This window comes from Pelmatolapia mariae, linkage group LG16_19 (genome assembly GCF_036321145.2).
Source record: "Pelmatolapia mariae isolate MD_Pm_ZW linkage group LG16_19, Pm_UMD_F_2, whole genome shotgun sequence".
In the NCBI taxonomy this organism is placed as follows: Eukaryota; Metazoa; Chordata; class Actinopteri; order Cichliformes; family Cichlidae; genus Pelmatolapia; species Pelmatolapia mariae.
The window spans coordinates 20,922,204-20,950,177 of NC_086241.1; the positions used below are offsets into that span (position 1 = coordinate 20,922,204).

Below are 27,974 nucleotides of genomic sequence, written 5' to 3' on the forward strand. Positions count from 1 at the left end.
GTCTGTTGCTGAAGTCAAACACTTAGTCTAAATTTTCCATCCACCCAAGTGCAGATATATTTGAGATACCATTTGGCTTTATTTTTTATTTTTTCCAGGTTTTGTAAAACATATTTTTGGGGAGAAGATCCACAGCTTTCTTCCCCCCGCCCCCCTTTCTTCTTCTTCTTCTTTATCAACAAGAAAATTAAAGCATCCGTGTTTTACTTTATGTCTGTATTCACATGCGTAACTGCCGGAGCAGCACATCAACATTTCTCAGCGCTGTGCTACAGTTTCAAAAACGTCAAACGTTAACACTGATCAAAGCTCACCTTCTCCTAACAAAATAATATTGCACTTAAACTTTCACACCAGCCACCACTTTTCCTCACACTTATATTTTGACGTCCTTGCCTTTACATTCACACAAATATAGTTTATCCTCATACAGACACATCAGTAAGAAAGTCTTCTTAAAAAACACAAGGGGCTAGAAATTACACTAATTTTCAAAAGGAAGTTTTTCTACACTATACTTGTACAAATCTCGGGTATTTTTCAAGTGCTATACAGCAAGAAGAAATAGTGTTTATTTTAAAATAAAATTCCAGCTGGCTACTGCTCGTCCTCGTTTTCCTGGCCTGAGCCTTCGGAGCGATCGCCTTCTACCCGATCTGCAAAGAGGAAGAGGCAAATATTAAAGAGAGGCTGAGATTGGTCTAACAAAAACAGTGTGCTACGTGTGCTACGTGTGCTACGTGTGCGTGTACCTGATCTGATGTGATTGAGGGAGGCCAACATTCGAAGCATGAAAGAGGCCGGGACTGTGATCGTGTTTCTCGTTTCCTCCAACATCAGCTCATTCCGAGTGATGACCTTGACGGGAAGAGAAGAAGAAAGGTGTTACGGTGGGTTTGTTTTTTTTGTTTTCTTTTCAGTGGGTTGACTCTACCTCCTCAGCGAGGACTCTGTTGAAAGACGGCGATTCTTCCAGTGGCGACCAAATCTTGATATCATAATCTATCCCTGAAGAAGCCAGAACTGAAACAAAGCAGGAAATGAGAGCAACGTCAACACGTGAGGAAACATCGTCCGGGTTCAGGCGGGACATCCGCGGGACTCACTAGGGTCGTAAGGGTGCGGCTGCAGGCAGTTGACCACGTGGTTGTCGGCTTCAAGTAGCATGAGGTGCTCTGCGGTGTGTCTGTCCCAGATGAAGATGTGCCCGCAGTCTGAACCACTCATCACAAAGTTGTTGCCCCAGAAACACGACTCCTTTATCTACACACAGTTAAAAGGAAACATTGAGTATTTTGGAAACTGCACTCTTCAAATTTCACAGAGTCTGATGACAAGTTAAAACACTCTGATATCAGAGCCAGTGGATTATTATGAGTTCACACCAGACTAATACAACATGCGTGGCCCGAGGTTTACCATTGTCCTGGAGTTGCGGTGGCCTTTGTAGACCATTTTGACTGAAGGTCTCCTGATATTCTGAGTCTCGCTCTCCTCCATCTCCCTCCTTTCTTTCCTCCTGCGGAACAGCTCCTGAATACGAGCTGCTGCTGATTGTCTAAGAAAAAAAAAAACAAAAAAAAAGAAAGAAACCCCAGACTCATACACGTGCCTGAAAGCAAACAAACCCATGCTGTCAGTGCTGCGTCAAGTCTCATGCTTCAGACCTATGCTACACAGATATTTTTTTTTAAACCATTAACAAGATCGTATCAAACAAGCTCCAAGCGAGAAAGCAGCCACTTGCAAGCGAAAGCACCTGCCTGATCCATCATAACCAACTCAAACCAATAAAAGTTTGTTCTTCTCAACCTTAGAGTGACTTCAACCAGATATACACGTTAAAAGTATTGTACACAAAGCTAAATCCAGAAATGTTTTAATGATACAATTTTCATAATTTTGACCAGACAAGCCACCAGAATAGATTTGAAAAATAAAAGAGAGAGAGGGGGCAAGAAAGACACAAAGGAAGTGTAGCCTTTCAGCTTTAATTTGAGGAAGGTAATGGGTTAGCATTTATGGAATTATACACTGCCTAATTTTTGGGTTGTCAACTAAATAATTCACTCAATTGGCATGGAAAAAACATGTTATTACTACATGAATTTAACAAATAAATAAGTAGTCTAGAGGGGATTCCATTCTTGGCATTTGCGTTTGCCAAGAACTAATAAACAGCCTGGATGATTACAGGATCCTTTCCATGATAAAGAACTCCACCACCAGAACTTCTAGTCGAGTGAAGAACTCTCAGCCACATGCAGTAAAGATCAATCTTCATGGTCTCCTTCACGTATCCAATAGTCATGGAACACCACTGCAGAGACATCAATCCCAACTCTCAGACGCTCTCCCATCTCTTCTTCTGCCTCCTTGCAAAATTGTTTTGCAAGGAAGACCATGTTCCATGACCACACAATCTCATTTCATTATTAATTTCTTCACTACAGACAGAAGCTCTTCTGGAACTTGTGGCTTGCGTCAGGGGGGTAGGGGGTGTAACAGGGAGGTGATGGGTAAATGGTAAATGGACTGATTCTTATATAGCGCTTTTCTACTCTCCTGGAGTACTCAAAGCGCTGTTTACAACATGCCTCATTCACCCATTCACACCCACTCATACAAGCACTTCCTTCTGTACTAAGCATTCACACTCCGATGGACGCATCGGAGAGCAACTTGGGCTGCATGCCCAGGATACTTGGCATGCAGACTGGGGAAGCCAAGGATTGAACCACCAACCTTCCAGTCAGTAGCTGATCTGCTCTACTACCTGAGCCACAGCCACCCCACATGGGGAGGTCTGCACAGAGGTAGCAAGGTAGTCAGGCATTAATAGTCTGCATACATCCCCCTAAATCTCCTACGAGTTTGCTCAGTAGAGAAAGGAAGTTCTTAGTGAATTGACAGACAGAGGCTGTCAGTCAGCTTGACAGCTTTGTGCTCATAATCAGGATGAGCCACCAGGGGGGAGGAAATCTACTTTGATCAAGTTTCCAAAGGTAAAGAGTTGAATATTCTGCAAAAGGCACCATAAAGGTCAAATTAAATCAAATATGATGTTTTGTCTTTAAAAAATAATTTGCGGACAGGTTATTTAGTTACATGTTCAACTACATTTGAGTCCTAAAACAGTTAAATAATTATTTTCAATCCCCTCAAATTAAAGCTAAAAGTGCTCATGAGCTGCCACTTTCATTTCAAATCTACTGAGATGGCATACAGCGTGAAATGTATGAAAATGGCACTTCTGTTTAAACCTATTTTGACCTCGCTTTACCTCGTTTTATATTCGTTTGGCTCCTTTCTGCAAGGATTTCATGCATGACACTCATTTCTTCTCCATCTGTTCTACAGAAAATGCAGCTGTGATGCTTCTGTTCACACCATTTGTGGAGTCAGTACTCACATGCACAGCACTCTACAGTCAGCTGTGTGTGTTATTAGTGCACTGTGAGAGAAACCGTCAAACCAAGACAAAAGAAAAGAAGTTATCCGATTACTGCACATCACATTGTGCTTTTGATTTTAAATGCTCCGCAGCATGTCACACTCCTGATGCATTAGATGCGTTCACTTTCCAATGCAAACACATTACCTGATCATCCTATCTCCTACTGCAGATCCTCTGGAATTAAATCTATATTTGTAGTAAAACAGTCAACAGCAAAGCATCACAAATTCTAAAATCGGCACACCAACCCCCTTTTTAACTGAACTAAGGAATGCGAAATGATCACCTGCATTCAAACAGAGTTTTTCTTACTTGTAGTAAGAAACATTATGCTCTCAAACACACCTTTGCCCCTGTCCTCTGAACCTTGAGGGGGGGATAAGAATAGGATCATCATCACTGTCATCAGAGTCCTGGTTGCCGCGTGCGGGCTGACTCTGGCCCTCCTGCCCCTCCTCTGTAGAGGGCTCTGCTCGCCGACAGCCCCCTGACCTGTCCTCTGTACCTTCCGGCTGACTCCTCTCCTGCGGCGAAGACGCCATGCTGTCTCCCTCAGAGGAGCCCTCTGCTGGAACCTGAGCTGCTGAGCTGCTGGGGGCACTGGAGCAGGAGGCATCACATGCTGGCTCTGTGGAGGAAGCCAGCAAACTCATATCATCGCAATCAGGATTGGAATACAGTAAGCCATTCATTGTGTCATGTTTACTGTTCTAGATCAGACAATGTTTGAGATAGAGGTGTTTTCATGATGCTGTAGGAGACGACTCACCCTGCTCTGATACCGAGCTCTCTGTCGACAGACTCTCTCTGCTCTGTACAGCTGCAGCTTCTGATGTTTTGGGGCCTCCACTGCCCATCGAACTGGACGTGCTGCTGCTCCTGTAGTGGAAGAACAAGAGTTACCATCAGTCCTTTTGGGGTGGTTTTTCTTGAAAATTATTCATATTTATCTGAGGAAGAAAAAAAAATATGGGAGGACACAAGTATCATGCAGTTACCCCGACTATAAGAAGAGCTGATCCCACAGGGGATCCTAATGAGTTACCTGAATTTGAATGGAATGAGTGAAGTTGCACTGGAGACCTTTGCTTTTCATTCTGTCTGTAAACAAGACAGCTCGAAAAGTTCTGAATGAATTCTGATAAAACTCTGTCAGGGTGTAAGGTGGGTTCATGTTAACCCTCCATTAAAGTTTGGCTTACATCCACCAAAGTCTTCACTGTCAACTTATTGATTTATATGTCCAAAAAAAAATTGACAAAAAGCCTGATAACTTAAAAACTATGATTCTCACAAGCGTGGTGTGTGTTGTCAACATATACAAACGTATACAAAGCACCGTATAAAGATTTAAAAGATCATGTCAACCTTAATTATCTGAAGGTCAACATGATAATGTTATATAGAGCCAAATTAAATTTTATTGTCATTGATTGTATTGATGTACAGGTATATAGAGGAGGAGATATGAGGATTATAAATATGAGATTATAAAGTTCATCCAAGTATAATGTCACATTCGACCTCTGACCTCACTTTAAAGAAAGTACTGTCAAGAGAAAGGGAATGAGCTGCCTAGGTAGTTAGAAATATACTGTAGTATCATTATATAATAAGCTCAAGTTAATCATGTCCACTTATCTACAAATTAATACCTGTTATCCATTACCTACTCCTACATCATGTGTGTAATCACAGTAAACATCTTCCATACAATCTGATTATTACTGCACTGCAAACTTAAAGTTTTAAAAGAACAGAAAACAAATGCATATATACAAAGTACAATGCTCTTCCCATAAAAGTAAATACTGCCCAGAGTGTGAGCTGCTTTGGTGAAGGTCTGCGCTCTCTGACTGCTTCTTGTTTAGTTATTTATTTTTGAAAGCTCAAAGCTCTTCCTCAGCAGCATGCGAATGACCTCAGTGTTGATCTCTTAGGAAAAAAAAAAGAAAGAATCTCCAGCACTGACATTTCATCTTAATCACTGTAATTTTAATTTTTTTTAAAGGAAAACTAAATAAATAAGAAAAACATTATTAACCCACATGAAATTACACTGGCTGTGTCGTGGGTTTATCAGTTATCTCACACTGTGTCATTTATCTTCAGTGTGCTTTAGGAAGCTGACACCCACTGGCCATCGCTCACCACTCATCAGTGAAGTCCAGTTTGATAGTGCTGGTGGTGGTTCCCTCTGAGCTGTAGTGCAGGCTGAGGACAGGCTCTGCTGCACTGGGTCGACTGGTGGAAGTGGAGGTGGAGATGGATGGGATGCTGCTGGCTGGTGCAGCAGCAGATTCATCAGCAGGTGAAGCTGTAGCTTCGGCTGCTACTGAGAGAGGAAGAAGAATACACACAGGCAAAACAAGCAAGGGGGGCTTACTGAGACGCACTGGCTGTTCAGACTAAAACTCTGATCAAAAGTAACTCTTCCTGTCGTTTGCAGTGTGCAGCTGGTCATTTAAAAACACACCACAAATATGCAACTCTGTGTTGCATCCATTCCCTCTGATAAACAACATTAAACAGAAATGGGAACATGCAGCAAACGTTAGACAAAACCACAAAGGACACGTCGTAAAAGACACATATTGACAGACAGCCACAACAGCAAGACACAAGACCCACACAAACACACACACACACACGTCAAAGGCCCTAAAGGGTCATTACACCCGTTAGCTGCTAGCTACACTGAAGAAAAGGAACAGGTTTCCAGGGAAGATGAAAATTTGAGCTGGAGGACAAAGAGGGACTTGTTGCTAAGATGCTACATGCTATATCTCTGTCAGTATGCACTGCCAATAATCAGAGATGTAGTGCTTCATATATAAAGCTATACAGTACACACAAAGTAGCTTGATATTATACTGTTGGTGTTGTATATAAAAAGTATTATAAATACCTCTGGACTCAGACCCTTGTCCTAGAGTAGTTAGAAAAGTTATTTATTAGTAGTAACTATGACAACAAGTCAGGTAAAGGAAATGACCTAAACAGCTCAGTATGTTAAAGGGAGCCGTATGCTCATGTTAGCTTTGCATTTATTATTAGACTGCAGCAGAGCAGGTTTGCTTTTGGAACCATCATTTATCTACCTCAGTACAGTCTGAAATATTAAACTTTTACCCCCTTATGTCATGTTTGTTCTGATTGGCTGCCCCTAGCAACCAGAAGGAGGTGGGTGGAGCTTGGGAGTGTGCCGATGGAGGATGATGTCGGCGATCGTGAGCAGTGATAGCTCCAATCAAAGCAATAATTTTCTATAATTTCCCCAGTGATCCATTAACTTATCATCATTATTATGCCTCGCTCCATTTTCCCAGTTGCATCTCCATACATAAACATCTGCAGCACAGGCGTGTCTGGGCATGCACATAGGCTTATGCCTGGCTTCTTGGAAGTCAAGTATGTGTGTAAGTGTAATAGTTACACTGCTCCACCATCACGAAATGAGACAAAAAGATTTTTCTGGTGCGCAGTGAGGATTTTATCAACCATCAGCGATGCCAAAAGGGGACTTTACTACTGTGCAAGTTGTTCAACCCTAGTGGAGCACTGATCACAGGTATACCTGCATATTCTAAAGCCTAGAATTACTAACATAGCTCAATATCCAAATCTCTGATCAAGCTTAATATGAGCATCATCCTCTTTTAATTATCCTCTTTAAATTACAACACAGTAAAACTTTTAGATTAATTAAACTGAATATGACATTATTTTTAAATGAAACAAAGCTGTGTAGATGGACCACTCTGATCAAGCGAGATCAAGAGTGAACCATTGGGGCTTTTCAGGGTTGTTGTGAAGTGTTTATGTAACAACATATGTGCCTTAAAAAGACCATTGTTTTGCTTTGGCACTATACAAATAAAACTGAACTGTTAAAGATGAAGCCACATTAAATCTGACTACCAATGCTAATCATTGCAAAGGAGAAACGTGAGATGTAGTAGGGCATTTTAGAAAAAGCTAAATATTGCACAGATGGTTCAGCAGAGAGCACTGAAATATATATATGTCTGAGTAGTGCTTTTCTTTGTCATCCAGTTGAACTAATTTTGGAGATATTGTTTATTACATTACTCAAAGCTCTAACTTCTTGAACAATTTTATTAAATCCTTGGGCCAGAGCAACAGTAACAGTCAGACACATCCACATCTGGACAGTAGAATATTGAACAGTAAAGCAGTGGATACAGAGAAAACAAAAACATGAAATCGATGGAGGACAAACAGTGGAGTGGGACAGTATGAGGGAAAGTGGTTAAGACAGAAGGTGGAGAAGACAAAGCGAGTGGCAGGGTGAGGGTCAGGGAATGGGGTTGGGGGAGGGAAAGACGCACCCTGCTGTTCATCAAGAGTCATGGATCCCAGCTGTTTGTTTACCACAGACGAGGGGGAATCTGGAACACAAATGAGACCAACTAAACATTGAACAAAGAGGTCAAACGTGAGGGCTCACACAGTCAAGGCGCACACGGGTTAAAAACTTCTAAATCACGTTTAAAATAAATGAATAAATAAATAAATCCAAGGCCAAGCAGAAAGAGCTTTCACATCAGCCAAAAATAAAAAAGCTCCTTCATCTGATAACAGCTGTGATCGGTTTACAGAGTGTTGGGGAAGCTCAGTGAGAATCAGCGATTAGTAAATCTGAACGGAAAAAAGAACATGATTTTCATGCATGCTTTTTACAGATGTGCAAAGAAATGTTTTATATCTGCCGTGTTATATAGAATCTGGAAATCCCAACCATCAACAAGTGCTTACTTGGGCTTGCCACAACAAAACAACAACAACAAAAGAAAAAACCCAACAACATCTGTTTGGCTACTGGCTACACAACACACTTCTCCAAGATATCTGTGACCAACTAAAGCCAATTAAGTGAGAAGAAGCAATTTAAACATTGTGTCTACTGAACTGCACAGTAACGTGTTCAATAAAAGCTTTCATAAAAGATGCCTCATTATGTAAAGCCAGTTTTGTTGTGTTTTTTTTAAAAATCGGTTTATATCTGTAATATTAAAGTTGTACCTACATTTTTAGAGAAAAGAGCTGAGCTGAAGAAGCTCTTCAGGTTAACTAAATGCTATCACATTAAAACTGAAGCAGAACAAACTTAAAAAATAACTTATTAATAAACATATATTACATAATCATTATTTGATTTATTGCTTTGCGCTCGTGCACAGACCCCCCCCAAAAAAAATCAGTTAAATAAGCCACAAATTGTTGAAAATAGGAAAACCGAGCAATAGTTCTGCAGTCTTTCCGAAGCCAATTTAGAGTTAGTCTGTGGACTCCAAAGTGGATGCTTTTTTGCTTATTTTCACTCCAGCATTTCAGAAAATTTTGGGGTTTTTTTTGTTTCAAGCATTTTAGTTCAACTCAAGTAAGTAACATCACTTATGTCTGTTTATTTTTTTTGTTTGTCCACCGGCTTTTGAGTATCGAGATGCATTTACAAAACGGGCAACACTAACTGATGAAAATAACCTTAATTTTAACATCAGCAGCAGGTGAAGCCAGTAATGTGACCTATCCAATGACATTGAAAAGAAAAAAAAAAAAAAAGGCAAGTTATATCATCAAACATGGTTGAACAACCACATGAGCCATGAGGCCAAAGCAAAGCTTCATACCGTCTGGTGCCACTCCAGCAGGAGAGTTTGCAGGTGAAAACTCAAGCAACAAGTGGAAAGATGGAGTGAGAGCATTAGTGAGTTAAGGGCTGAGCAAACAGTGGAGAGGCGACACACTGGACTCTGGAGTTTAGAGGAAGTAAGGGGTGAATAATAAGAGAGCGGGGAAGATCAGTGTGTGGTTAGTGGTCAGTAACAGCAAGACTGGGTCTTTCTGGAGCCTCTCTACAACAGACATGGCTGTCTTTGCTTAAAAGGCGGGGACGGGTTAATGGCAGGGGAGCAGCCCTTATGGAGGGATTGCTGCAGGGTTGATGAGCTCGGAGGGGTGGGTAACCTGTACGGGGTTGGTTCTCAGGAGCAGCAGCGGCAGAGGTAGCAGCTCTTTGCGACTGTCTCTCAGGGGCTGCAGAGGAAGAAGAAGGTGAAGAAGAAGAAGAAGGGGCCGCTCGCCGACCCCGTCCAGGTGGGTCGGCCAGCCGGAGCAACCTCTGCAAACGCCTACACACTAAACTTATGGGCAGCCGATGAGGACCATACTCTGACAAAGGGGCAGAGGAAGAGAGGAAGAGTGGATGCACGATTAGAAGACTGACGGAGGATGTGAGGAGAAGATTCGGCACAGAGAATCGGGCAAAAATGAAATAAACAAGCAGGAGGAGGAGGACAACAAGATGCTGAAGGAAAATAAGGTGAAGTGAGGCTGCTGCTTGAGTGGAGTGGCTCCAATGAACACACACCCACACATACACACACTCCCACACAGAGCAGTTAACCCTCCTCATTGGACTGAAGGCTTACATGTGAACAGTGAGTGTGGTCCTGGTTTCTTACCTGAGAGTGCGGGCTCAGAGGTGGGCGTGGCCGTCAGCGTCGGGGTCCCGGTTGTGTCACCCTGACTCCGCTGCTCTGAGTCGGGGGACGACGTGAGAGGGGAGGAAGAAGTGGCCGAGGTCTCCACTGATGATGAGCTGGAAGGAGGAGGTGCTGTGACTGTTGATGATGACCCTGAGGAGGAAGAGGAGGTGGATTTAGGCATGGGCGCAGTGGTGGCCGCTGCGGGACTGGCAGGTACCTCTGGGGAGTCCGTCCCCACAGGCCTCTCGGGGGCGCTGGACTCCTGACTAGAGTCGCCTGTTGCGGCAGCTGGAGCATTCAACGTCCCCTCGGGACGAAGAGCTGTACCTGAAGACAAAAAAAAAAAAAAATCAAGCAATGATTTTAGATTTTGACTAGTTTACAGTTTATTATCACAGAAAGATTCTTAACAGTCAGTCTTACTGAAGTTTAAGCACATTAATGAGTCAATAGTCAACAAATTCCTCCATAGTGACAGTTTTAAGTGCAAGCCAGAGTGAGGATGTTAGGTCTTCTTAACGCAACATGAAAGACTGAGTGATTAATAAATTAGGTAATTCTTCCTGAAAGGGATGTAAACGAACAACACCCTGAGACTACAAATAAAGCTTTAAAGATGTGAATCTGCTCGGTCTGAACTTCATGGTTTTATCCAGGAGATGAAGCTGTGAGGTAAAAAGAGTATTATTTTACTATTTTCATATTACTATATATTCAGTAGTGATGTGCATTTTAAGCTACATGTGCATTTGCTGCCAAATGCAGTGGTCTGATTGGTCACATTTGTTCATTTGCACAAAAAAAAAAAAAAAAAAAAAAAAAAAAGGTGAATAAACAAGCGGCATTCTCATTACTCTGCACTACTTCATTTAGAAAAGCCAAACATCAGATCAACCTGACGCACAGATCAGGTTCAAGACACAAATAAATAATTTAAAGACACTTTTTGGCCCGTTTGAAGACTGGAGTATTGAAGCCTCACCTCGGGGCCGCGTTTGAGGTCGGGTTCCTCTGCTACTCTGGGCTTCACTGGCCTCCTCAAACCACCGGGATAGCATGTCCGACATCCTCTGCATCAGAGACACGTTCGGACTCTGCTCCCCTGGAACAAAAAAGGGAAAACGTCTTTAGATCATGTCAAGCTTTTCGTTTTGACACAGTCCATATTTATAGAAACAACAAAAATAAATTCGAGTATTTATACTCAAAAGAAACTGCTTATCATAACTGATCATATGCAAGCAGAGGCTCATTAAGACCCGCACAAGGATGACTCATTTCACAAAATATTGATTTAATATATGAGAATTTAGGGAAAATTTATCCCCAAAAATGACAAACAAAATAAAAAAAACAAACAAACAAGAAATCCAACTAGAAAAGAAAAAAGTCAACTTGTGAACAAAGTAAAGCACTCTGAAACAGTCAGTACCTGAAACCCTAAGATGAGTTTTTCCTCCGTTTGACAGATTGTTTTCTTATTTCTGAACAAAATAAACCACAGTAACAAAATAGATTAAACAACTTAAACTACGTTCATCTATGGTGAAAAAACCCTGCGGCAGGAGACCGCTCCAAGTCATTTGCCTCTAAGTGAGGTTTCTACTCTCTCTGACCCAAGCAAACTTTGATACACTATAATAAAGACGTTCAGCTTTTTACACACATTTTCACCTGACTATGTGAAATATAAGCTGTTACTATTGCCCCAGAGCTTTTTTACCATTTTTCAACCCAACCATTATTTTAGTTGGATGTTTGTTCACTCTTATTGCTATTGTGTCTAGTTTGGGCTTGTAGCTGTTTTCAGACACGAACCCCCACTCTGCACCGTAATATCTACAACAAATGGCAGCCAAGGCCAGATTTTTGGAACAAAAGTTAACAGAGTCCAGAAACCGGGGGGGGGGGGGGGGGGGGGGGGGGGGGAGAGAGCTGTAGTATGGATTTGCATTTACCAGGTGGTCACATTAAGGATGTTGCTCCATGGCGATCAGCTGTTTGTCAACAACTTATATCAACTTTAAAGGAAACACTATAAATCGGGTTTACATACTCTGAGCTCCAGTTAAGTTTAAAAGGTAAACTTGATGGACGCATCAAGAGAACTGAAGCTCAGGAAGAACAGCAGGACGTCCACAGGTCAGGTTGGATCTACGAGACAGTGAACCCTAAAAACTCAGATGTATTATCAGTGTGAGCGTCTGTGCCAGAGAGAAAGCACTGCATCAAAGAGAAAAAGTGCTGTATGAAAGTGCCCGTTACCTGGTGAATGTAGCTTGTGCTGAAAGTACTCTGAGTGTTCAATAAGATGGGAGTTGGGATTTAAATGCATTTACCACAGATCACTGCACTGTTGGTTCTCTTTTTATTGGTTATGTTCATAAGTTGCAGAGTTGGTGGTGAGCCAGTTTTATGGCCTGATTTCTTCTTCGTCTAAGATTACAAAATCAATATGGGGAAAATATATTGCTAAAAATGAAGGAAACGCTTGAACAACTTTAACTTTTTGGTGTGTTTTTGAACCCAGTCCTCAAAGAGTTGATGATTTTAACCACTGTCACATCATTTTGCTCTCAAAAATTACACAGTGAATGCCAGTCAAGATTTCCAACTTGAGGATTTCGTTCCTAAGAGATCCAATGTGTGATGCAAGTGTTCCCTTAATGTTTTGAGCAGTATATAAAAATATATTTTGCAGGTTGGTGTCTTCTCAGAGTTTGTCAGAGGTCGGGCCTGTCATACGAGACCATCGCTGTAGACGAGCAGGAGCACATACTGTGATCTTACCATCTCTCTCCCTCTCGCTCTCAGGGCGAGCTCGGGGTCCAGTGTCAGACCAGTCACCTCGTAGACGGAGGCGCTTCACTGGAGGCTGCCTCAGCTGTGGAAACACACACACATTCACAGAGATTAGCAGTTTGTCAGTCAAGGCATGGTCAAAAATAGCTGCGCTGCCAAAGCAAAACACTACTCGTCTCTATCAGTGTCCTCTTTAAAGTGTTCCCCCCACCCCACCCCCTCCTCCTGGCAGCATGACTGAGGTTGCCTGCCACTTTCCAGTCCCCCTGGCTGCAACAGGCTGAGAGCCAGAAATAGGAAAAAGAGGTTCTTAGAGCAGGGACTATCCACCGCTTCAGTCAGGAAATGTGTGGACAGGTGGTGAAAAGGAGCAGAAGCTGAAAGACAGTTGAATAAATCAGATAAAAGGATTAAACAAACAAGGTCGCAGGTAGAGGAAAACAGAGGGGTAAGGAACACTGCTCCTCGCCTGCCCCAAAATCAGCCTGAACTATTTTGGTGGTTTGAGGAACGCTGCCTGCGTCGCTCGCTGTATTTGGAAAGGAATGCGTGTGGTGGTTCCATCTAGACACAGCTGAACTCGCCATGGCACCGTGATCCAGCACATTCGGACACACGTGAAGACCACCACCAAGCGTAAACACGCAGTTTCCTTGATTGTTCAGTTGTTTGAATCTCAAAACTAACAAAGGAAATATAACTAAGACCCAAACAGATCAGGCAGTAATTCATGACGCTGTTTCCATCCTCAGTGTGTTTCTTCCTTCTTTGTATTGGGTTTGTTTTTCCTCAGGGTCATTTGCTCACCTCCCTGCACTGCATCAGCCACCACAGATTTAGCACTGATGTCTGCAGGGCCCAGAGGAGCAACAACAAGGTCAGCTCTGTTTACAACAATCGGTCCTATTCACCCCCAAAAATCAGCCGCATGGACACCTCCGCTCAGCCAGACGTGATTATGTTTATTTTCTATAGAGTCAGAAGGCCGTTAGCACCCTTAACAGGAGACATAACATGTGAGGCCTCCATTAACCTTCTCTGTACATGTTAACTTGAGATCTACACTCCAGTAGTCAGTCAGCTGATCAACAAGAAAAGACAGAGACTCTTGATTGTTTTGGGTATTTTACCAATTTTTTAAAAAGTGGTAAATATTTTTGGATTTTGCCTTAGACTGACAGATAAGGCAGATTTTTATTTTGTAGATCAATTATTACACACTTGGAATAATGGAAAACTGTCTAAATGACAGCACAGTGTCTGAACCGATATAAACCTTTAAAAGACACAGTTTGGGAGAAAAGAATGACAGAAGAAAAGTTCCCATCGGGATCTCACCTCCTCTCTCCTCTCCTCCGACGGGCCCTTGAGCTCTCGAGCCTGGTCATCTTTGGGATTGAACAGGTAAATGTAATCGGAGGAGTAGCTGACCAGCACCTCCTGACCGTCCTCGCTGTAGCAGAGAGAGGTCACTCTGCACGACTTGTTGGACAGGTGAGCGGGAACAAACCGAACACACATGCCCGTGGTTCCCCGGCCCATGTAATTACCTAAAAAATGAGAGAGAGTGTGCGACTTAGCCAATGAGTCGGTGAACAGGATTCTTAATTATATTTGTGGATTTGGCCCAGAGGATTCGGTGGATTTGATATAAATGATATGTCAAAAGCAATTGAATGTGTTGAATGGGAATGTCTGTTTACTGTGCTGAAAAACAGTTTGGTTTAGTTCAACATTTTTGATCTGGGTCAGAACAATCTAGTCTTCACCACTGGCTTCACTGCACACCAACTCTGAGGTTTCAGGCTGTTTCCCACTATATTGCGATACTTGGCAGCGTTGCTGTCTTTCACTATTCCTCTATAGAATCCGTAGCCACTGCCTTTAGAGCCGAGGAAAGGGTTACTGATGTGATTAGATACACATCCTGTCAGTCAGTTGGAATTTGGGTCAGATTTTAATCCTTTCCCTTTCGTTCAAGCCACACAACTTACCTACTTGAGAATCAAACTCATGTGTTTTAAAAGGATTTCTAAAAACATCATTTTAAAACTCTGTTACAAAACAAGAGCTGGCGTGCTGAGCTTTACTGCCCATTAGTCACTGGAGGAGTGAATATAATCAAGATGAAAGGTTTACCATGCCATCCCCGTCTACCCAAGTCTATTGGGCAGCACAAATAGCCAAATTAATAGACTGGACTTCTGCCTGAGGTGAAAAATCAAAGTCCTGTCTGAGTTAGCAGGGGATTGGATATCAATCCAGTAACTGCTCCCTTTTGTATGTTTTTTAAATGAGATCAACAAAGGCCAAAGGGAAACGACTTCATATCCTTAACCATGTTGTAGAACGCACCTTCAAAATCTGGTTCCAGTTTAGAAAACATGTTTGCATCAATCAGCTATGCTTCGTTTCTCCTGTGGTGAACACTTGTCTTTTCTCATTGTCTCAAACTTACGTAGTTTTCAAACTTGCCACAAAAATGGTCTGTATTTATTTATTCACTTTCTTAAGGATGTATTTGTGTTCTAAGGAACACTCGTTATCTCAGGCATTACACAAAAGTTATAACAGTCCAAATGAGAGTTTTTCAGATGCTCATAAATATGAATTTTTCTTATTAAAACATTTTACTCTCCCATATTTGCTGGCCAATAATATTATTAGTGATATACTAGATTTAGACCCTGGCACAAAGAGCAACGCATCTAAAATGTACAGTAGGATCCAGAGTAATAATCCACCCTCATTATCTAAACACTGAACTCCCAGTGGAAGTGTAGCAACACTGCCGAGAAATGGCCCGAAGACTTATTCAATAATTAATCAGACAAATCTCCATCTTTTAATAACTGGATCTATCAAAGAAAGTCTATGGAAAAATTCAGAGCGACCTGGTCACTATGATAACGAAGCTACTGCTGGTCTTGTTAGTGTATGTAATTGTGGTATACTCAAACTTATTGTTGAGTTAAGGAGAAAGGTCCATACTTTTTTCGTCATACACATGTACTGTGTTTATCCCATTAATATCCACATCGATTTATTAAATCAGTGTTATTCTTTTTCTTTCTCCATTACATTTGTAATCTCAGTGGGATAAGCGATAGGGAGAATTTAAGTGTTTTGTTTAGCTTTGTTTAGAAAAACTATGAATAAAGTTAAAAAAAAAACAACTTGTTGGCATGCCTCACCTTACCCTACTGTTTAAACAGTCTGTTTAAAAGTCTCTGAATAAAAACACTGACTTGCATTCTGTGTAGGAACAACACTCCATAAATACCTTTTATAAGCAGTTGTCAGAAGGATTTAAAACACACAGGAAGAAGTAAAAATACTCGTGAAAGTATCTAAAAATAGAAATGTCCAACAAGAGACGAGGCACAGCACAGCAGGCTGGGACCAACAACTCAAAGGGAGATCCTCCCCCCACTACCTTCATGTAAACGGGAAACTGGTTGAACATTCAAAGCAAAAACAGACATTGTAAGTTTAGTTTCTCCACCACAACAGGCTGCGTTTACCTACACATTAACACGAGGACAACGAATTTGTGACGTGTAGAGTGGCTAAGTCCACCGTGCAGAGTGGCTAAGTCCACCGTGCAGGGCTGCTTACCCGTCGCTCTTGTGCCCAGCATGCGTCTGTCGTAGATTCGCACCGAGCTGTCGGAGCAGCCCACGGCCAGGTAGTACGGCACCAGCGGAGAAATTGATATGGACGTCGCTGCTCTTCTGCAGTTTATCAGGATGTCCTGAAATGAAAGAGAGCAATGAGGTCTGGAAGTCACTTCTGCTCAGTAATGGCAGACATCACTGACTGAGAATAAAAATTTTAAAAAATGATGTAAACTAATGTAAAACTGATGCCTGCAATAAATCCTGTGTTGATTCAACTGTAATCATTTTGAGAGGTACAGTTTTAGAAGCTCAAGAGGTGTTTCTGTTGCTTTGTGAGACTTTATGAGACCGCATTAACATCACTGGTCAGACTAAAGACATTTGATGTCAAATGCCAAACTGCTGTATCACTCTGAAGTAGTTGCACCTAATAAAGTGCCAACTGAGTGGAGCAACTGCACTACCAGGTCTGACTACTGCAGGCTGATGATGGGGAGGCAGAGGGGCCGGTGACACCAGCTGGTAAAACTCTTCTGACAGTTTTAGGGTAACAGGTTCTCATCTGGAGCACGAAATACAAGAAGATGCAACATAATCTAGGAGGACACGGTTTCTCTCTCACACACACTCATCTATCAACTGAAGCAGGCTGGTTTAAAGCCAAAGAAACTGCTTCCTAAAGGAGAGACCAAAAGCTGTTTGTGAAGAAAGCAGTGAAGTAAGAAAGGGAGGGGGGGTCCATTATCAGTCCTGCATGAATACAAAGCCCAGTGAGCTATTTTCGAAGAAAAAAAAAAAAAAAAAAAGATATATCCACAAACTCTTATACACTAAACACTGTGAAAAACTCAAGGTCAAGTTCCTTAAATGGGCTATATAAAGATTATTTATATAGCTCAATGAAAACAACAGTACAATATAAACTTATATAGCCCCAGGAAAAGCTACACTAAAATCCAGAAAACAAAATAAGCTCAATACATGATATTAAAATATAATAAAAACATTTAAAAAGATGTCACACTGGAGCCAAAACCCAAAGAGAATAAATGCATTTTTAATAAAGACTGTATCAACTAAGCTGTGGAGATACAGAGAGGTAGATTAATCCATAGATCTGATAGTGTTGCTGCAAAAGCTCGATCACCTCTCTGTTTTAATCTGGTTTTAAGGGCACCTGCCAGGGTTTCCACAACAAAATGATGGTTCTTCAATCGATCCCTCCCCAAAGCTACAAACACATTGATCCTGACCCTGACTGATGATGGATCACAGACAGAAAAAAGACAAACATCACAGATGTCACCCGTACATCTTTGCAGTCTTCTTTAGTGCAGCTAGTTTTCATGCGAAGGTCAAACCACCGCACCGTGCCGTCCTCCCCGCAGGACAGGAACGTGTAGGGGTCGTTCGGTACCGTCATAATCTGAAGAAACAAAGCGAATCTTAGAAGACAGGAGGGTAACTAGTAAGAGAGAAACCCTTTTCATCAGCTTCTGTGAATCAGCACCTCATAAGCGGTTCCATAATGGCAGGTGAACTGACACTGTCTGTTGTACTCAGGACTCTTCTCAGTGTGGGTGTAGTAGATGATGCCGTCTCCAGAGCAGGAGACAATTTCCTGATCGTTGGTGTGGGGCATGAACTTCGCACTGAAGATGTTTGCCCGATGACCTGAACGTATAGACTTCTTGACCTGAAGCAGAGAAGAAGAAATGCATGATGACAGCTGCATCAGAGGGGATGCTGGACCAGAGGCAGCAAATCAGCAGATGAAAGGGTATAAAATGTTGACATCTTGGGATTTTTTGCACACATTTACATAATTTTAGACACTAATGTGTTCATTTGTAGTATTTAGAGTTGCTGGTAATTGGACTCTGGGAGCAATGCCATGCTTTTTCTGACTGTTTCCAATCTTTGTCTTAACCCAAGCTGAAGTCAGGTCCCTAAGTATTTGGACAGATCCCATTTTTGCTGTTTTGTTTCTGCACACTGCCACAGTGGAAATTCAAATAAATAAAGATGTGTCTGAATTCAAGGTGTTTAACAAAATTATTGCATTTAGCAATTACAGCCAATTTCATATGCCATTGGCAGCTGGTTGTAGCTTTTTATTTTATTGCACTAGCAATAGACCAGACATACATTTCCATCCTGCAGTTACTTCAGTTTGGCATGCTGCCTAAAAAAAAATCCAAGTAGTTTCCATGAAGAAATTAAAAGAAAGACAAAGCGGCCCAGCATGAACTACACAAAGACAGGAAGGCTTATTATTTAGCGGTTAGCCACAAAATGCGACGCTGCTGCTAGGTTTGGCGTTTGACATTTTATTTTGTTCTTTTTTCCTTTTCCCCTCATATGACATCATTTGAAAGTCAAAATATGTCAAAGAGAAAGAGAAACCAAGGGAACCACAGAAACTTCTCTTACCACTGTTGTAATAACAAATATGAAAACACTCTCAAGACTCTCATAGATTGTTAGACACTTATGTAATTTTAATGTTTACCAGTTAGAGTTTTATGATGAATACAGACTCAAACTGGAGACTCGGCTTAATTTAGATGAACCTAACTAGACAACTACACAGACCGGGAGATCTCCTACCTCTATATTAGATAACAGTTACATTTATCCCAGTTTTAAAGACTAGCACCACCCTCCAATTCACCACATTTCTGTTTCAGAAAAATGTGGGCAGATTAAAAAGGTTCAGAATATTGTAGGACATTTTTGTCCAAGCGAAACAAACCTTCAGTGGGTAGACATCCCTCACAAAAACAGTTGTGGAACATCCATCCATTAAATAATTCCTTTAGTTTAGTATCTCAACTATGCTCTGCCAATTCAAGCTTTTTGTCCTGTTTTATGGCTAATTTAATATTTATGCGAAGAATAACTGTTGAAAATGATCAGTTTTGGTGTTCCTCCATAAACAATGTCAGACACATTTGATTACAACCTTTTTGTTGTAAGGGTTGGTGATGACCAGGAAGGTATCGTCCGACCCTGACAGGATGTATTCACCCGTGTCGTTCCACGATATAGTGTTGACCTGAGGAGAGATCAGAGAGAGCGCTTACATGGTGATTTACACTGACAAACGCAAGTTAAATTCCGACATCCATTCATTCCAGCTTCATAAACGTGACGACTTGCTAAATTTCTTCATTTTATGTAATACAAATAGTTAAAAATAAATAAATAAGTAACTCAGTCCAGCCCCAAAATGTGGACACGTGAGAGAGGATTCTGCATGACGAATGTGAATTACTATCAGAGAAGCAAATAACAAGAAACGGCATGTCCCTGCACAGAATTACATTTATATTATTGTATTTTCTGTGCTTGTTAAGCATCAGCAACAAAGAAAATCCCTGAATGTCTTTGCTTCAATCAGTAAGAAAATATGGATGCCATTGTCCAATTCAAATTAGGTTCATTAACAGTTTGATCAACTGAAATAACCACCAACATAAGGCTAGAAAATAAGCTAACTGTGGATCTAAGGAACAGCAAAAGAAGAGTGGTGCATCAGGTCAGTGTTTGCTGTCACTCTGTGGATCAATATTTCATTAACACCTGCAGCCTCCGTCAGCGCCTCATCGTGTCAGACTGCCTCTGCTGAGACATTACACTGTGTGTATTCCTACATGCAGACCTCACGTCTGAATCAGGTTTTTAACATGTTTGACTCAGTTTCTGAGATGCTGCACATCATCTATAGTTAGATTTATGGTGGAGTGTAGGTGAGGCTCCTCCTCACCTAATGAAAGATTAACAGATGGTTACAGATGAGGCAGGAAATGGTGTTATTTATTTATTATGATGGCATTTTTAAACACAGGGTAGGGTTAGGATCGCATGTAATGTGGTACAATGCAGAGTCAGATCAGGTCAGGTGTCTCACGGTATGCACTGAAAAACTTCTGTAACTCCCTTCCCCCATTGGCGGAGCTTAAAATTTCTATAATAAAAGTAATCAAAGTATTCACAATAATTCATATTCACTAATATTATTTCTTCTGATGCTAAAATCTGCTAAATTGACACATTTTAGGTGGTGCAAATAGAAAGTCTTTATCTGATTAATAACTTAAAGTGGACCTGTTACACTTATTGTTTTCTGTCACATTTACATTGTTAAAAAGGTGGATGTTCATATTGGCCATGGCCACAGCCTTAAATAGTGAGGTCAGTGTATATACAAGTAATCCCTATGAGCTTACAGCTGGGGTTTCAGGCTGCTCTGAATGGTGCGTTTCAGACTGTTTTTTCCACTCTTGGATGCTTTAATGTCAGGATGTCTGATATCCCTCATAGACTTACAATGAGCACAACAGCTCCTGCCACTTGTTCAAGTCATCTGTTTATAAGAAGCAGTCAATCAGTAAAGGAGCTAAAACGGCTCATTTCAGAACATGGCTGAAGGCCAAGTATAGCTAAATAAAGATTATTTTGAAATGAATCATACAAGTCTTGTAGAGTCCAAGACAAAAACAAAACATACACTGTGTTAATACAGAAGCTCTTAGCTACTTAACTAAACGCAAACTAACATATTCAGAAAATGCAATAATAATATCTCAATCATTGTGGCTAAGAGATGCACTTTAATGCAGCTCTCCTGAGACCTGCATGCATGCAATGCTTGTTGTGGTGTTTTGGACAGGCTGATGTCCTGCCCTGTAGTGTGACAGGACGTGTGACTGTTATGTCAGCTTCAGGTTTCTCAGAGGAATTAACCACCTGACCTGATCTGATCTGTTCAAGGCTCCACCAGCAAGCTGAGAAAAAGTGACGTGGCGTGTTTGGCAGGGAGAGGACTTCAACCAATAAACACGAAGAGACGGATAAAAATGTGGGGCACTTACGCAGCCATCGTGTACGTTCAGTGTTGCTTCGAGTTTAAGCCTCTGGACAAATTCTCTTCTACCTGTGAAAACAGAAATATGTAGATTTGAGAAGGCTGTCAGGCTTTAAACTTTAATTTGAATCGCATTTATCTACCAGTCTTCACTTCAGTGCAACAGGAATAAAATGTCACATTAAACAGTGGCTCTGTAGCTTGTGTTCCATTATTCATGCAGTGGAAGCCTTGTTTGCACCAACAGGAAGAAACAAGGCGAGTACAAACAAAACCGCTCTGCAATAAGACTCGAAATACAGGAACAGTGGTTTGATAGTTCACAATGTCAACCCTTAATATTTTATCTTATTTTTGTGAACATCTTTCTATTGTGACTGCAGGGCAAAAACACACACACACACACACACCTAAGATTTCCCAGGTGTTTGATTAATTTAGCAACAAAATGACGTTTAACTGGATGAGAAATCAATTCAAATAGCAGATATTAAAACACCGTTTTGGAGTAAGCGACTTTAAAGCTTGACATGATATTTATTGGTGGTCCAACACAAAGAACAGAGACGTAAGTGACCCGGAGGCATTTGAAAGGTTTTACAGGAGGGGAGGTAAAGAGGACACAGTAAAACAAAAAGAGATCAAAGAGTCAAACACACAAAGGGGAAGGAAACTGAAGTAATTACCCGATTAGCAAATCACAGGAAGATTCAGGCCTCTGGATAAGTAGCAACAGGATGTGTGTTCTTCAAAGCATGTGCTACTCTAACAAACAGCTTCAGGGTCAGGGTCTCACTTTCTAAAGTCATCATTTTTGCAGTTTTTTCATTCAGTTACAATCACCGATTTTAAAACAGCAATATGGTCGTCCTGATGAATAAGTTAAAAAATTCTGGTTTTCTGATCATCTGCGTGCAAGCACAGCTGGATTTCTTACTATCTAAGGCACAGGTGTCGAACTCCAGGCCTCGAGGGCAGGTGTCCTGCAGGTTTTAGATGTGTCCTTGATCCAACACAGCTGATTTAAATCGCTAAATTACCTCCTCAACATGTTTTGAAGTTCTCCTGAGGTCTGGTAATGAACTAATCATTTGATTCAGGTGTGTTGACCCAGGGTGATATCTAAAACCTGCAGGACACCGGCCCTCGAGGCCTGGAGTTCGACACCCCTGATCTAAGGCATGTCGTCAACAAAAAGATAAGAAATACAGATAAGGTGGTTATATTTGGCAGTCTCCTGGATCCAATAACATTTATCACACTGTGCACAGAGCACAGAAAGCTGGTATGCATCACAAGCATCTCCATCAACAGGTTCAGGCCGATAAGCGCACACCCTGAATGAGCCACACATGTCAAACTACTTCTATTAAAAGTCACACACACGGAAGAAGGAAAGAAGTTCAAGGGTGCCATTGAAACATTTAAGAATTGGCTCAACCTCTAATGGTGGAACCGGTTTTCCACTAATAAACTTCAAGACAAACACAGAGGAAATCCACAATAACAGTGGTAAGATCAACTCAAAGACAATCAACAACAAAACAGCCAAGGATTTGAGTGAAAATGGGAAAATACCCCCGACAAGGCAAAAAGCAGACACTGTAGTCACTTCATCTGGATTATTGTTTAAATTTTAATAATGTGTCAGTTCATTCATTATGAGCCGAATTTCCGTCAGTTTATCTGCTGTCCCCAACTTCCCCTCTATGAGTTTCACAACTTCTCCTCGTGTCACTCTCATTTTTTTTGACAAACACCAACATGGCTCACCATGTAGTAGGGCCTACAGGAAGTCTACCTGGCAGGAGTCCATTAAAAGCATCTGCATGTTTGAATCAAATTTGGTAATCACATCTAGGAGAAGGTCAGAGTCCAGACTAAAAGAAAGAAATGTTACTGGGAGGCCTGGAAGGAAAACGGCACAATCAGGACAATCCTGAAAGGAAGAAATAACCAACCTGTGCCTCAGATAAAAAAGGAAGAGACGCTTCAGATAAACCTGAATAACATGTTTGATATTAACAACGCTGGCGCGGTTGTTTTAAGATTGTGAATTCCTTAACATCCAATGTGAGCCAGGGCGGTGTGTTTCACTGTCAATGTCAGCAAAGGACTACCAGAGAAAGCAGGACATTCCTTCATCATTGCAAACTGTCACTTAAAGGGTAAAGCCTGACAGGGAAAAGCAAACTGTGCCAAAGCTAATGTCCTCATGCAGCAGCAGCAATCAGGCCACTGATCATTATTATAGCAGTACTGCACAAATGATGAGCAGAAACGGCAGCATCTGCTACAAGACGCTGAGCAGCAATGTCTTCACATCCCTGATGGGGTGAGTGCACAGGCTCCCATAAGAACTGATCATACTTTATGGACTCTTCTTTGTCAGTCAGTGTGGTTGGACCAACTACTAGTCACCTAGATCCTCAAAAACTAAAACCCCATGTAACAGTAGTCAATAAACTTCTTTGTGCTAATATTTTTCTTTTATAAAGGTGAACTATTTTAATCAAGAAGAATTTGCTCTCACAATTTAGCATTTATTGTATTAAATAAAAAACATATCATTCCAGTGTGAGAACAGCCTTTAAGGGAAGAAAAACAGAAATATTTAATTTTAAAATAACGTAGCTGCTTTCCTTGTGTTTTCCTTTATATTTTTAATTACTTTAGTAATAATGAAATGACTCCGTGAGCTGTTGCGAAAGTCTGGTGGCTTATATACCAACAAGAGCCTTAACTTGCTTCAGCAGGTGTTATGAATGTTGCAGAAATAGTCTGGGAGTGATTCACTTCAAAAGCTTCTCTGATATCACCAATCGCAAGCACAGTCATGTCACCTATAAATGGATTAATGATGAGTAATGTACTAAGTACAGTCATGCCTAAATCTGCAACAATACTCAGATTTGCTATCAGTTCACCAAATCAAATGCAAGACATTTTACATTCTGTTTAAAAATGTTCACACACAAAAACAGTGCAATCAAACTCGTCTCTGCTTTTTTTCAGAAATATTGGTCTAAGTGGCTTCATCGAGCCTCGATCGCCAGCTTCCACTGAAGTTTTAGAAAAGTTTTATAAGAGCACCTCCAAACCTGAGGCCTTGGTTGTCAGTTAGAAAAAGCTGGATTGCCCACTTGTTGGACCAAGTGGACGAGTCCAAGTATCTTGGGGTTTGTTTACGAGTGAGGGAAGGAGGGAGCAGGAGACTGGCAGGTGGACTTGACCAGAGTCGTATCAATCTCCCTCTCTGTGTAAAGAGAGTGGAGCGTGAAAGTAAAGCTGCCAATTTATCGGTCGATCAACATCCCAAACCTCACCTTTAGCCATGAGCTGAGGCTAGCGACCAAAAGAATGAGATTGCTGATGCAATTGGAGGAAATGAGCTTACTTTGCAGGGTGGCTGGACCCTCCCTCAGAGCTGAATGAGGAACTCGTCATTAAGGAGAGACTCACAATGGAGCTGCTACTCCTCCACATTAAAAGGAGGCAGTTGAGATAGTGCAGGTATCTGACTGGGATGCCTCCTGACACCTCTTAGTTAAGGTGTTTTTGCATATCCAACTGGGAGGAGGACCCAGGGAAGACCAAGTACACACTGGAGAGATTATATCTCTGCCTGAACCACCTCACTTTTCGAATGCCTCGGTATCCCCCCTCAAGTGGCTAGGGAGAGGGATGGCTGCTGCCCTCATGAAGCAGACTCAGAGAAGTCATGAAGTCATGAAGCAGACTCAGACTCGAAAAAGGGTGGTTGGCTTTAAAAATGGACTAAGTTTGCCTGTTATTTGTTTTCTTTATCATTTGTTTCTAATTTCTTTTTTAAACGATTTTGTTCTTCTACCTATACAGCTTTTGTCAACAATTGTTGGTTTTAAATTTTCTTATAAATAAAATGACTTACCATGATGTAACTTAAGATGATTAAAAATAGTAATTCCTAGTTATATGAATCATCTCTTAATTCAGCCGGATTCCATGATCCTAGGCCAATCGCTTTTTAAAGCAGCAAAACCTCAAAGGGCTTAAACATATAAATTCAGTTGTTTTAGCATTGTGTGACAGATAGCTTATTTTCATAAGACACAGGCCAGACACAGTCTAAAAAAACACAAATAATAGTAATAATAATAATAAATCATTCTGCCGTTTCATTTCAGTTCCATTTCGTATCATAGCCTGCATCCATGTCAGCATGTCCACGTGCTTTTTGCTTTGCTTCCTTTTGTTCATCAGTTTCTGTAAGTTTTAGGCGTTTCCTATCACAGTTCAGGGAAAACCCTACAATATAGAAGACTTTAAACCTCACAGGACATTTCTCAGTTTCAGCTGAATACAAACCCCCAACTTGTTCCCCTCTAACGCTTCTTCTAAGCTAAATTTATCCTCCAGGAGCTGTGACCCACACATCACAGCATGTATCCTCTACACGATAACAGCTCTGACTATCTCTCAGACACGCTAAATACAGGACTGACTAAACCTCTGAGGCACCTGCCCCACCTCTACGGGCTTATAAAGCCGTGAGGTACAGACTTTCTGACAGTTTTATCTCTCCGAGTGCACCACGGGCAGCATCCTCTGTTCTCCTGCACTGTCCTCTCACAATCAACACTGGAAAATAACTATATCTGCACTTTTTTTTAAAAAAAAAAGAGACCTACCTTTACACATTCAAATTATGACTGTGAATAATTTATCAATATAGCAACTTTCAGCAACCAGGACTTTAAAATTTATATTTAAAAGTCCTTTCCAGAGGACTTAAAAAAAAAAAAAAATGATAAAAACATAACTCTTCCCCCCCCCCCAAAGTTTAAATGCATTAAATGGAGCAGCAAAGAGGAAAGCCTTAAAATGCAATGATTACATTTCCTAGCAGATCAGTGATGAGCAGGACCAGAATGCTGTTTCTGCCTGCAGGAAGCAAGGATGTAAGAAATAATCAATGCAGTGCAACGCTGTGACACATTTTATTGACTGAAATTATGCAGTCCTATTACTTTTACTTAAAATCGCATTAAAACCTTAATAAGTTGCTGCATTTCATTCAGTGTGAGATATTTTTGCCTTCACCATTTCCAGATATTGACCTAATATTTATATATAATTTTTTTGTGTCTACTTTTATTGTATAAAACCTGTCATTTTAATTTAAATATTAATAAAGTAATTTTTCCATTTAAGACATTTTGTACCATTTTTGGTCCTTTAAGCTTGCTTCCAGTTTGGATATGATGCTACAACGCACAAAGGACGTAGTATTACTGATAAATGCTCACGTAATGTAAAAATCATCAGTGCCAACATATCATGATCCCTGCTCAAAAGTTGTAAATATAGGCAATTTGAATTGTTACCTAGATTATTATTATTATTATTACAGCATCTTTACTTGCTGGACTTATTTTCCTTGTGTTCCTTTCTTTTGTACAATTTAACCTTTCTGAGCCATTTTCCTTTGTCAAATGTAAACTCTTTGGTTATGTGGCGTGTTAAATGTTTTGACTGCTGTAACATGGGAATTTCTTGGCTGTAACGTTGAATAAAAATATTATTATTATTATTATTATTATTATTATTATGTCATCTTAGCTCATTTATTTTGATAGTCAAACAATTGCAAACTAAACCATTTTAATTTCCTCTTCTAATCCTTCCCGTCCCTGCTGGTTGTGCTACTTTCAGCACCTTGTGGCCTTTTCACGCAGCAGTAATGACACATCGGTTTCTGTGAGTGTCTTGAAAAGAAAGCCTGATGCTGTCAGCACTTTCTACTGTTAACAGACTCCTGCCAAACTCAGAGCACTTTTATTTTTAATGCACCAGCCTCTCATAAACGCATTACATGATTGAACCCTGCTTTTATTGCATTATTTGTGCCATTACAGGGATATACTTCAGACTGCTATATATGGTGGTGCTTTCTACAGATGATTGCACAATCCTGTGATTGCACTGAAATGAGATCTACAGTGCATTTCCTTTGAAAAAGTAACAGAATGTCTGTATGATGTGATGTGATGAACAGGCCCGCACTGCTACAAATTAAGCACAAGTCTGAACCTCGTCTTTGTACTGTTTTAGCTCCTTCACTATAAATAAAACGTGCAGGCTGTGTTTACACTGTGTAGGTTGGGGGGGGGGGACGGGGGAGCGGGGATAGCGGCAGCTGTCTGTTATTAAGCAGGTAGTGTCTTGGACTGGGACACAGTCTTCCTGTCACTTCTTGTGATTCAGCAGCACACACACAGTCTGCAGATGCACACTGCTCCTACACGTTTCCTCATACATGTCAGTGTTAGCAGTAAAGAGGCTTTGCTTTGTTCTTACCTAAATAGTTGGTCCTGATGGCGTTAGGCTCGCTGTATCCAATTAGGCGTTTGTTTACATCCCAAACGAGGTTGCCAGTGCAGGACATTGTGACCATATGTGGTTCTGAATTGACAATAACATTGAAACAGAGCTAACCCTTCCCCTTTTTTGATGTCGCCTTTTATCTCCCGTCGCCTCGGAGCAGTCCCTGCCCGTCGGGACGCCGTTGACGTTAGCTGGAGGAGACACTCAGTGTCCGCATTGCTGGAAGGGAAAGAGTCGCTCCTGTCCGGTCTCCGCTGTCCCCCCCCCCCTACTGAGCTGAAGCCCGACTGTGTTCCTGTTCTCCGTGCTGCTGCTAACTATCTGTCCTGCTAGCCTAGCCTGGTTTA

General features: G+C 41.2%; 1 protein-coding gene across 4 annotated transcripts; it reads right to left on the reverse strand.

The window, feature by feature from the left end:
* Positions 1-72: 72 nt before the first annotated feature.
* Positions 73-27,974, reverse strand: dcaf6 (ddb1 and cul4 associated factor 6). Of its 4 annotated transcripts, none has more exons than XM_063497512.1 (19): positions 27,601-27,974; positions 21,269-21,330; positions 19,357-19,449; positions 17,902-18,087; positions 17,704-17,817; positions 16,390-16,525; positions 14,110-14,321; positions 12,760-12,853; positions 10,952-11,071; positions 9,946-10,296; positions 7,810-7,869; positions 5,609-5,792; positions 4,227-4,336; positions 3,803-4,085; positions 1,420-1,558; positions 1,107-1,263; positions 935-1,023; positions 753-858; positions 73-656 (listed from the first exon to the last, which is right to left on the reverse strand). In XM_063497512.1, exons 1-19 carry the CDS (start codon positions 27,695-27,697, stop codon positions 598-600), a joined length of 2,652 nt encoding a protein of 883 aa, XP_063353582.1. In that variant the 5' UTR covers positions 27,698-27,974; the 3' UTR covers positions 73-597. The 4 variants fall into 4 exon arrangements, with proteins under 4 accessions (XP_063353582.1, XP_063353583.1, XP_063353585.1 ...); XM_063497513.1 differs by having other exon boundaries at positions 5,609-5,789; positions 27,601-27,973; XM_063497515.1 differs by lacking the exon at positions 7,810-7,869 and having other exon boundaries at positions 5,609-5,789; positions 27,601-27,973.